The following is an 11,290-nucleotide window of genomic DNA, read 5'->3' as shown; positions in this document are numbered from 1 at the left end:
CTTATGTGGCTAGGACCCTTTTGCCGCCGGAGGTACCACATTCACAGATTCTCAGGGGGAGGATGTGGACCTCTTCGGGGCCAGGGCTCTGTCTAACAGTGGAAGTAGCTCTGGCAGAATGGAAGTTCTGCACTGCTACAAAAATCTTATACAAATGAAAGATGAAACTCAACTTCTTTCTGCTCGCAGATCTCCTGTGCTCCTTTGCTGTAAAAGAAAGACTGAATGCCTCCAGGGGCCTTGGGGGTCTTCCCTGCCACCCCTCTGACCTCATCCGGGACCCCCTCCCTGCCTCAGCCTGTTGGCTGCTCCTAGAGGGCCTCCTTCCTGCTCCCCAAACCACTGTGGTGGTTCCATCTGCCCTTGGATCTCATCTGCTCAGAGACCACAGCCTTTACCCTGAACCCAGGTCCTTCTCCCTGGCCCCCTCGTGGCTGCTGGTGGCTCCCATCCTCCGTGGACTCTCCTCGCTTCACGGCCCTTGGTGCAAACCCAGATTCACTACTTTATGCAGGTCTTGCCTGTTCCCTGACAGGAATGTTCTGCCCCCCAGACCTGAGACCACCAACCTGGGAGTAAGTCCTTGCCCAGCAGGGAGCACCCTGTCCAGTTCCTGGGTGGGTGCCCAGCACAGGTCACTCCTGTGTCTGCTATCAGTGGCCAGAATGGAGCAGGCCAGGCGGAGGGGGCAGGGCAGCCCTGCCCACCTGGACAGCCAAGAGAAGGCGGGAAAACCCAGCGGGAAGAACCAGTGAACAAGCCCTGTGGGTGGTTAGGGTGGGGAGCTGCGGCAGGTCCTGACGCCAGGCAGTGGGGCTGTCATGGGGCGCAGCCATGGGGTACAGGCTGTCTCCTGGGGATCCAAACATTCTTCTGCAGTGTAGATATTGATTCCGGCCTTCTTAGCTCTACTGCAACGTGTGTCCAGGGGAAGGGGGCTATGGCAAGGCAACGGGCTTAGTAGATCAGCGGGTCTCTATCCCTGAGAGGGATATCCTGAGAGGGAGTCCCCCTAGGGCTCCTGCAGACAGGACACACAGGGCGGGGAGGCCTGGGTCCCGCCACAGGGCCCCCCTAGCGCACTGGGAGCGCCCTTAAGAGAGCGAAGGGCAGGGCGGGGCCGTGGCCAGCTGGGCGGAGTTAAGGAGGGCGGATCAAGGCAAAGGGGGGCGCCCCCCACCCCCTTTCTTGCTTCCCGCCACTGTGGCGGCCAATCAGGAGGCAGGCACCCGCCCCCCAGCACAGCCTCCGGCAACTCCCAAACGCCAGTTTTCGCGGGAAAAAAATCAGAGCAGCTGGCAGCGCGGCGGGCAGCATTGGCCGAGTGGGCACTCCGGGTACCACATAGGTCCGCGCGGGATCCCAGCCACGCACGCAGCTCCATCGCCATCCCCAGCCGGGTCAAGCGCGCAGGCGGGAGAGTGGATCACCGCAGCCAGAGAGGTGAGCTGCAGGGCGGATCCGGGTGCCAGCCCGGGCCAGGCGCACTGGGTGCTCCGGGCTCGGGGACTTTGCAGAACTTTCCTGCGTGGACCGGGACGCGCGGCCAGCATGGGCGCACTCATGCCCGCACGGGGGCTGCCCTGCACGCGGTCCCGCGATCCAAACGCTTTACCCACGCCTCACCCGGTACACTGGTTTGGGCGGGGGCGAGCAGCAAGTCGCGGAGCTGGGCGGGGGTCGCGCGGGCAGGGTGGGGGAGGGCCCGGTGAGCCGCCCGGGAGGATGTCAGTCTCCGCGCCTGCGCGCGGGGCGCCCCGCGATTCAATTGTCGCGCCCGAGCCTGATTTCGCGCGCCCTGAGTTCCCCGGGTGCGTCAGGACCAATGGGGAGCGAGCGGGGCGGGGCGACCGGGTGCGGCGGAGCCAATAAGAGGCAGCTCAAGTGAAGGGGGGAGGGACTTGGCGAGAGGGGCCCCTCGGTCCGTCCGGGCGGTGGGGGTGGGCGTGGGTTTGCTGGCGCGACCCGCGCGGCGCGGGCAGAGTGCCAGAGGGTCGCTGGGGCAGCGCTTCGGGAGTCCGGGGGGCGCAGGCCGCCGCGGGGCCAAGGTGAGTCGCCCCGCGCGCGCGGGGGCGACCGGGACGGGGCGGCCGGTTGCCATGGCCACGGCGGGGCTGGCCGCGCACGCGCGCGGGGGGCACCAAGGGGTCCCGGGACTCGGGGGTCGCGGGTGGGGTCCTGCCTCCTCGGTCCCACTGAGTGGAGTTGTCCCGGGACTTCACAACTTGCGACCCACTCCGGACTTTGGGAAGTCCCTCTTGTGTAGACACGAATCCCGGGAATGAATGAACGAGCCGGCGCCGCAGCTCGGGGTGGCTGCGCGCGCTCGGCCCGGGCCCCCCCCAGCCCCGGACCTGGTTTTGCTGTGAACGGATGGTGGGCTGCGCTGGGTGGCCTGAGATCTCGTTTCCCTCCCTGCTCAATCCTTAACACTTGCTGGTCATTAAGACATTAAGTCCTTAATTTACTTTGCCTGGCCCTGGTTGAGACTTGGCAGTCCACCGGGACCGGGAGGGTCTGGAGGACATTCTGGGAGTTTCATACTGTCCACCAACTGGACAGAAGTAACCATGATCCCAGTATAGCCTGAGATGGCCTGGTGGCACAACTGACCCCCGTCCTGCTTTCTTTTCCTCCATCAGCGCTGACACCATGTGGGTCCAGGTGCGCACCATGGACGGGAAGGAGACCCACACTGTGAACTCACTGTCCAGGCTGACCAAGGTGGAGGAGCTGAGGCGGAAGATTCAAGAGGTGTTTCACGTGGAGCCAGGCCTGCAGAGGCTGTTTTATAGGGGCAAGCAGGTAAGCCAGTGGGCAGGCTGCCTGCTGGCCCACCTTTGTTCTTGCTGGTCTAGGCACCCAGCCTCTGCCGCCACCAGCAGATACAGCACCCCCCCCTCTGGTCCCGCTTCACGTCCCCCGGAAGAAGTCTTACAGAAACCTCAGATGCCTGTGAGGGGAAGGAACAAAGGCCGGACTCGCACGTTGACACACTAGGCAGGCAGCTGGCACTTGAATTTATAGCATCTGGGCTTTCAAACTCTTCTCTTTTTTTTGTAAGGCTCCCCTCAAGATATTTTCTAGAGCAAGAAGTTGGAGGTGACCCACAGCTTTGGAATCTTGAAGAAGGGCCTAGATGCAGGAGGCAGTTAGGACAAAAGGGACCAGGTTTTTCTTCTAAAACATCCTGATGGCCCACAGCTTGCGCCCGGGCCATTAATTGGCAGACCCCGAGAGTGTTTCCTAGAAATCTGGATGAGCTTATTCAAAGCCCAGAGATGGTGCTTTCTAATCAGGAATTTCCACCCCTCGGGCTGACCGGGTGGTCTCTGCGGGGGTCTCCTTGCCTCATTTCCGAGGGCTCTCTTCCCAGTCCCTTGGAGCATTTAAAGTGGCCATCCTCCTGCAAGCAGCGGCCCTCATCTGGGAAGGCTTTCTGTTGGCACCTGGGGGTTTCTGCTTTGATTGGTGTCTTGGGGCACAACGGGCAGGCCATGAGTGAGGTGGCAGGTGGGATGCAAAGGTATGCTAGGAGGTACAGGTCCATCTGCTGGGCTGCCTGCAGTTGCTGGACTGAGGGGAAGAGGCTGCGAGGCCACTGAAGTGGGTGGGAGTCAGTGGGCGCTGTGGGCCCTGCGTGTGGGAGTTTGGCTGGAGGCTGCTGCCATCTGCTGTCTAGATTGGAAACTCGCTGTGGCAGGCCAGGCGCCCTGGGGCTGGGAGGCGTGCTTATGGGATGTGGTGATGTTCCTGGGCTTTTGGCGCCCTAGGAGGCCCAGGTTGGCCTCCTTCCTGCTGGAGGCTGGGTGGAGACGTGAGTGTTCTAGGAGTCATGTTAACAGTCCCACCCAGGGAGGAGAGCAGACCCTGAGGAGGACTCCGGTTGACGGCTGCCATGTGCGCGGGAGGCCATGTGCGTGGAGGTCCCTTCCCAGGCGAGCCCCTGGCTCTCCCTCTGCCCCTTCTCTTCCCGGTGGCTGCGTTTGGTGGCAGGACTGTGTGGTTTGAGCACGATGTCTCTGATTTCACAAGACTCTCTGGAGACCCCAACTTCACATCGGCAGCCACTAGAGTCCAGTGTCTGTGCTGTTGTCCTCTCCTTTCCCTGTTGAGCCGCATTTGTCTGCAGCGGGATCCGGTGCAGCCAGACGGTTGAGCCATCTCCCTCCATTTGTAATGTGAAACCTGATCCGCGCCCCGTGGCGCTGTGTGGTCACACACCCCTGGCTGCTCCCAGGACGCCTGGCCCAGCAGCCTGGCCGTGGCCACCCCAGCCTGGCGGGGGCTGGACCCTCCCGGAACCTCGAGCTTGTGGCCTGGGCTGCTTCTCAAGGCCGCTCTGCTGGTTGGGGAAGGTCCCTGTGCAGCCCCAGCAGCCACTCCTGTCCCTGCCAGGGCTCGTCCCCTGCGGTGGTGGCTTTGTTTTTGCGGCAGGGAGGTCAAGCCTCAGCAGTGACGCAGTTTCCCAGGTCACGCAGCTAGGAAGTGGCCAGGCGCAGGGCGGGTGCCCGGGACACGAGGTGGGACAGAGGTCCGTGGCCGTAACCCGTGGAAGAAGTGAGCGAGGCCGGCCCTTCTCGCAGTTGCAGGTGGCTTTTCTCGGCCTCACACCCTTCCTTTGGGGCTGAGGCCAGGGCCTGGCACATGCCAGCTCCACGCTGCCAGGCTACGCCCCGCCCTTTTCCACTTTCTCCTTTTTTTTTTTTTTTCTTAAAGAGGCATGGCATGGCAGCAGGAGGCCCGCTGTGAGGGTGAGGGACTGGAGCAGAGCCCACCAGCTTCAGGGCGCCGGCAGCGGGGATGGCCTGGTGGTCCCCTCTGGGCTGGAGGGCAGCCGTAAGGTCGCTTCATTGGCAAAAACCTAGGACCCGCTGCCCGCTGTCTCACGGGGACTTTGGGGAGGCCAGCTTGGGCCTGGGAGAGGCATCTGGCCATGTGGGTTTTTTTTTTTAAATGTCCATAAAAATAACAGTAGCGGTCATCAGTGGCGCCCAGGCCTGCTCAGGTCGTGCCTGCATTTCACCTCATCTTCTCAGGCCCCGGCCACTCCTCACTTTCCATGTCCCCTTTTACAACATGGCTGCCGTGGCCTATGGACATTCCATGTGGTGGCCGGCCGACTGAGCCTGGCTCACGGGAGTAGCCCTGAGAGCCTTTAGACAAGGACATCGGATCATTTCCGGGCGGCTTGGGCACAATGTCGCTCTCTGGGGGGCGGCTTGGGCACTGCAGGTGCTGAGCCTGTCCGCCGCCTCCACTGCTCCAGGGCTGGGAACGCCCCCAATTGTGACAGCCACACTCCTCTCCGGTGTCATCCCAGGGCTCCTGGGGGCAGAATGGCCCAGCTGAAAACTGCTGATTTAGTACATGATCTGCTTTAGGGAAAGGGCCATTGCTGTCTCCAGGCAGCCTTCAAGGCCACATGGAGTCAATGTGACAGGTCACTCAAGATGGTGTGGGGAGGTGTGCAGGGGACAGGAGGTGGGGACAGAGGTCCGTGGCAGTGACCCAGCGGAACCCTAGTGAGAGAAGCCAGCCCTCCTGGCCGGGTAGAGCGCTAGCATGTGCCGGGCCCTGGCTCCGGCCCTGGGAAGATGGACCTGAGGGACTGTCACAGTGCTGCTGCAGCCGGCCTGGCTCCTGTCTCCTCTCCAGGGAGGGTCAGGTGGCAAATGTGACAGCCCCTCTGAGACAGAGCCCCGTCCCTGAGGCTGAGCCTCTCTGGGGGCTTGTCCCCTCAGCCAGGCCAGCGGGGCCTGTGGAGTGTGGGAGTGTAAGTGGGGTGACCTGTGGGCAGCCTCTGCTGGCCCTGCACTGCATGCAGAAGCTGCCCTGGACCATCCGCCATGAGAGGGCACGGGTGCGTCCAGCCCCGAGCAGCCCACTGCCCCGCGCCCGCGGCCTGAGGTGGAGGCGAGAGGGCTGCGGGAGCCTAGCAGTTCAAGGCCAGTCTGGGCAGCACGGTGAGACCCTGTCCCCAAAACCCAAGGACCAACTTCATTCACAGTGTGTCCAGATGGGCCCCGCGGGCCTCCCGGCACTGCCCCCAGGCCTCTGCGCTGTGGCCCCTGGGAGGAGCCGGGCCGGACGGGGTCCCAGGCGTGCTGTGCGGGAGGAGCTTGCCAGGTCGGGGCTCTTGGGCACCTGGCCTGGGTCCCCTGAGGCTCCCGGCTGACCGGGGAGCCCCGAGAGCTTTGGTGTCTGCGGGTTCTGTCGGTGCCGAGACCCTGAAAGCCGAGGAATGCCATGGCTGGACGCACACCGGCGTGTCCTCGCACTGTCCCTCATGCCTCCTGACGAGCTGGACACTCCTTGGTCCTCAGGAGGCCATCACATGCGTGGCAGTCACTGGCATCTGGACACCTCTGTGCTAGTCCTCTGGGCCTTGTCCCCAGGGTGACCTCCAGGGCATGGCCTCTGCATGCCTGCCTCATGAGGGGCTGAGTTCCTTGTCATCAGGGGCCATCCTTGTGTCCAGCATGTGCCTGTCCCTGAGGTGTGTGCTGTCCCCTCTGCCCTGCAGGACCTTCCTGTTGGCGTCTCCTGCCTCTCGCCCAGCCGTCTGTCCACGGCTCGGGCTGCTACAGGACCTGCAGCCCCTCCTGGCCAGGCTGGTGGGACACTGGGGGCCAGAGCAGTCCCTGCTGGTTCTTACCCCTAAGGTCCAGCCACTTGGCCCTTTCAGATGCTTCTTTCTCAGATGCAAGGTCCCCCTTGGCCCAAAACTCATGATTTCTGTCCCCTCTACTCCTCCCCGAATCCCCGTGTCCGGGCCCCTGGAGGATGGCCACTTAGTCTATTCCTGGCCTGTGGGGCAGCATCTGCAGTCGCAGGTGGGAGTGGGCGGCAGCGCACAGGCCTTCGACCCTGCTTCTTCTCTTTAGTTACAACTTTAAAGTCACCTCTGCTGACACGGACGAACCTGGGGACCGCGCCTTAGGGTCACCAGGTGGTGCATGCGCATGGGCGTTGGCTTGGGTGGACGTGTTTGGCTCCTCCACGTGACTTCTCCATAGAGGTGACTCCCTTCTCCTAAGGAGCTGGCAGCCGTGGACAGTCATGTGCTGGTGACGAGTCCTCTGACGACAGGTCCCTGAGGTAGCGTAGTGGGGCCTGCGATGGCACGCAGCTGCTCAGTCCTGGAGCACACAAGTGTCCTTTGCCGTCACAGGGCCCAGGGAGCAGACGCTGTCTGGGACCATGGTCCCCGGCTGTGCCTGGTCCCTCCTGGAGCTGTGGGGCGTCTGCAGGGAGGCCGCCTGGCGGGCGCCTGGGTCACCAGTTCCCCTGTCCGCTGGTCTGCATGTGCACCAGCCCCCTGCCCTGGTGGCCTCATGGGTGTACCATGCGTTTCTTACTCTATGTGACGCTCCTGGACTTCTTGATTGTTCCATTTCTTTTTTTTTTTTTTGTCCCTAAATGCAGGGTTGCCATGGCTGCCCTGGGCAGATGTCGCTACCTGATTGAGCAGAGTGACAGGCTAAGGGCCTTAGGACAGAAGTCGGGGCACAGCTGCTTTTTATTTTTATTTTTTAAAGTTTTTGGTCCTAGGGGTTAAGCCCAGGGTCACTCCACCACTGAGCTGCATCCCCAGCCCCCTTTTAAAACAGTTTTTATTTTGAGACAGGGTCTCAGTAAGTTGCAGAGGGTGGCCTTGACCTTGCAGTCCTCCTGCCTCAGCCTCCTGAGCCACAGGATGACAAGCATGGTGAGGGCACCCACATTTAACTTCGCTGCACTTGATGATGAGGGATTAGGAAGTTTACCTTTATGGAAACTCGCCTCACTGGTCACAAACTGAGAATAAAGCCTGTGCCAGGGTGGCCCTGTGCCCATCCCCCGCCACAGTGCTTAGTGGTGAGGTAGAGTTTCCCTCCCGCTCTGGTTATCTCGGGGGCCGTGCAAACAGCGGAACCATCACAGATGCAACTAAGGGGGTTTGAACGTATTTCCCAGGGGATCATAGGTCAGGCAGCCAGGACTTGGGGGACGTAGAAGTTCTGGATGACACAGGACTTCCTCCTGTGGCCCTGTCAGAACCTGAAGCTAACAGCAGAGAAAGCAGAGTCCCCTCGGGCTTCCAGAGTGCAGACCACAGGAAGGCCAGGTGCAACGAGGTGCTGACCCTGCCCAGCCCCGAGGGACAGCAGTGCCCAGCCCGCCTGCAGAGCCCAACAGAACCATAGCTAGAGGCCACCAAGCCCCTCATGTGTTTGGAAATGACAATTGGGGAGCCTAAATGACCTAATGAGTTGGCGAAATGTGACCAACTGAGAAGACAGGTTTTACAGGGGCATCTGAGAGGGGTCTCTTTGGTCCTAGGGTTGGACCCAGGGTTGCTCTACCACTGAGCCACTGCTCCAGCCCATTTTGTGTTCTGAGACAGGGTCTTGCTACATTGCTAAGGCTGACTTAAACTTGCCATCCTCTGGCCTCAGCCTCCTGGGATTGCAGGTGTGGGCCATGGCACCCAGCTCTGAGAGAAGCTTCTAGCATCATGGAGTTTGTATTTGAAAAGAAGAAAAGCTTAGAATTGATGCGATATCCGAAGAAGTGAGAGAAGACCAGAAAAGTAATTCCAAAGCACTTAAGAGAGGGAGTAAAGATGAGAACAGACACTAATGCGATAAGAACAGAGTGAGGCCGGCTTCTTGGAAAGATTAGCGGATGGGTGCTGGCGGGCCTGGTGGCCGGCCTGCATGCAGTCCCAGCTGAGGCAGGAGGGTCGCAGGTTGGTGGCTAGCCTGGGCAACTAGAGGGAGACCATGCCTCCAAATGGCTAGGGGTGTGGCTCAGTGGTGGAGCCCCTGGGCTCAGTGCCCAGTACTGCAGTCAAGACCAGCACAGACCCCTGGAGGGAGTTAGGATGTGGGTCAGGAGGACAGGAGGGAGGCTGGGGGGGGGTGCAGCGCATCCTGAGCTCAGTTGGTCTCCGGGACCCCACAGCAGCAGCGCGGTCTCCGACGGCAAGGGCATCGGTTCCAACCCATTTGTCCACTTAACGTGGAAAAATTGCGCTAGTAGTTAAAAACCAACTTGCGCCGTCCTGTGTGTCGCCCGCATGACGGACGCAGCGGGACAGTTTCCCCTCGGGCCCAGCGTGCTGCGGAAGCTGTGGCCGGGGCTCCGTGTGGGTTCATTCGGGGCTGCGGAAGGTCACTGTGGAAGGTCACGGGATCTGTGGTGCTGGGGATGGAACCCGGCCTGGCACCGGGGACAGGACGCACCGGGGCAGGCCCCGGGTGAGCCACACCATTGGCCTCGCTTAATTTTAACATTGGGAGTGACTGACGTGAGGTGGGCCTTTCCTGGGCTTGGCTTTTATAGCTTCTGTTGATGTCGTTGGCCTTGAGTTGGAATTTCAGGCTCCCCATCGCCACCCAGGCTGGGGCGCCCTGTAGGCTGGGGTGCCCTGTCTCTGGCTTCTCTGCCACAAGCTGTGGTGGGGGCTGGGCATGCGCTGGCCGCTCTGTGCTTCTCCGCGTGGCATGAGTCTGAGTGGCGGTGGCTGTGTTCAGGAGTTGGAGCCTGGCCTGTCTCCCCACACCTGCTCTTGGTGCCCATGACCCAGCCGTGAAGGGCGGGCCTCTGCAGGGTGTCCCTAACAACTGGAAGAAGAGGGACAGGGTGGGGACTAGGGTGCAGGCCGGATCCTCAGCTGGTCTCCTGGTCCGCCCTGCCCTGGGGTACTCCCAGCATGGTGTCCCCATTGGACCGGCTCCTCTCCCTGGTCTATGTGAATGGGACAGAGGGGGAGTGTGCCTTGTGGCTGCTCCTGGCTGTATTCCGAGCTCTCCTGCCATCTTGTCCACTTTGCTGCGTTGGCACGGTGCCTCCGTCTGGGCCTCCACCCTGCTGGCTCCAGTGGGCAGTGGTTTCAGCGCCCCCTGTGGCCCTGTGGCCCTGTGGCCCTGGGTGTGGGAGCCGGTGTCTCTGGGCATAGCTGCTGGCCTCGGCATGTGTGGGTGCAGAAGCCCCAGCTGTCCTGCTGCTGCTCTGATGGACAGCGAGCATCGTGGACATGTGAGGGCCTGTGTTCAGTGGTTCTCCTGGGGACGGCAGGCGATGCTGGGACATTGTGGTCATGACTGGAGGGGAGCCCCTGTCTCAGAGTGGGCGGAGGCCAGGAACATTGCTCTGCCCAGGACGTCCACCCAGAAAATGGCCCTCTCGATGTGGCAGCAGTGAGGGGCCAGTGCCTGCCTGGCCGTGGGGTGTGGCCCTGGGGTGCACGGTCTGGCCTCCTCTCCAGGCTCGCCCTCTGTTGGTTGGGGGTGGAACTTCTCGGCCCCACCTGCACAGCAGCCCAGCTGTGGCCTGCCTGGAGGCGTCCTCTGGGCTCACCTGGGTGTGGGACATGGTGTGGGTTGGACAGGGGCAGTGACATGTGTCTCCCACGAAAGTGTCACACCATTAGCCCTGATGCTCCTGTGCTCACGGCGGGGGGCTGGGTTGCTGAGTGGTCAGCACTGCCGGTTCTGTTGGGGGCAGGGCAGGGGCTCCCCTCCAGGAGCTGTACCCATTGCTGCCCCCCACATCCGGCCTCTGCACTCCTGGACACCCCCCCCCCCCGGAGTTGCACGCTGCCGGACATTTCTGTCTGGCTCTCGCTGAGCACCAGGTCCTCAGGTCATCCCAGGGTGCAGTGTGTCACCTGCTTGTGGCTGAGGATGCTCCAGGTGTGGATGGTCTTGTGCGTGTCCCTCCCATCTCTGGTGTTGCTGGCCGTGTGGACCATGCTGCGTGACTTTCTGTTGACACGTCCCCTCCATCTGTGCCAGCTGCTCCTGTGCCCAGGGCTGGTGTGTGCCTTGCGTGGACAGGTGGGACAGGGGTGTGGGCCACAAGGCCCTCCTGCTGTGGGCCCCTGTCCTTGGGTTCTCCGGTACCTTGTGCCTTCCCTGGCCCCAGTGTGCTCCCCCTTCAGGAGCCACCAGCTGCTATGTGCAGAGGAGGGAGGCTGGCTCCTCCCCCTCCCCCCACCTCCTTCCCCCTCCCTCCTCCCTCCTCCCTCCTCCCTCCTTCCTCCTCCCTCCTTCCTTCTTCCCTCTCCCTCCTCCTGTCCTCCCCTCCTCCCCTCCCCTCCCCTCCCCTCCTTCCTCGCTCCTCTCCTCCCTCCTTTCCTCCCCTCCCTCCTCCCTCCCCTACTCCCTCCTCCCAGGGCTCTGGCTCTGAACCCAGGCGATCTGCGAGCAGGGCCAGAAGCCCTGTCTGGGGGCATCGGTGGTGGTTGTGATGGGGCACCCCTGGCATGGAGTAGGTGCGGGCTCAGCACTCTCAGTGCCCT

General features: G+C 62.1%; 1 protein-coding gene across 2 annotated transcripts in view; it reads left to right on the top strand.

Annotated features, from left to right (window-relative positions):
* Window positions 1-11,290, top strand: part of Uhrf1 (ubiquitin like with PHD and ring finger domains 1) — a 32,927-nt gene that overhangs the window by 4,014 nt on the left and 17,623 nt on the right. For both annotated transcript variants that reach the window (XM_077796616.1, XM_077796615.1), the window contains exons 2-4: window positions 190-575; window positions 1,349-1,443; window positions 2,643-2,805. In XM_077796616.1, the coding sequence (XP_077652742.1) occupies window positions 190-575; window positions 1,349-1,443; window positions 2,643-2,805 (644 nt within the window). The remainder of the gene's footprint in view (window positions 1-189; window positions 576-1,348; window positions 1,444-2,642; window positions 2,806-11,290) is intronic.

The sequence above is a fragment of the Urocitellus parryii genome, chromosome 3 (genome assembly GCF_045843805.1).
Source record: "Urocitellus parryii isolate mUroPar1 chromosome 3, mUroPar1.hap1, whole genome shotgun sequence".
Classification (NCBI taxonomy): Eukaryota; Metazoa; Chordata; class Mammalia; order Rodentia; family Sciuridae; genus Urocitellus; species Urocitellus parryii.
The sequence above is the reverse complement of the archived record's forward strand: the minus strand, read 5'-3'. Positions and strand labels throughout refer to the sequence as shown.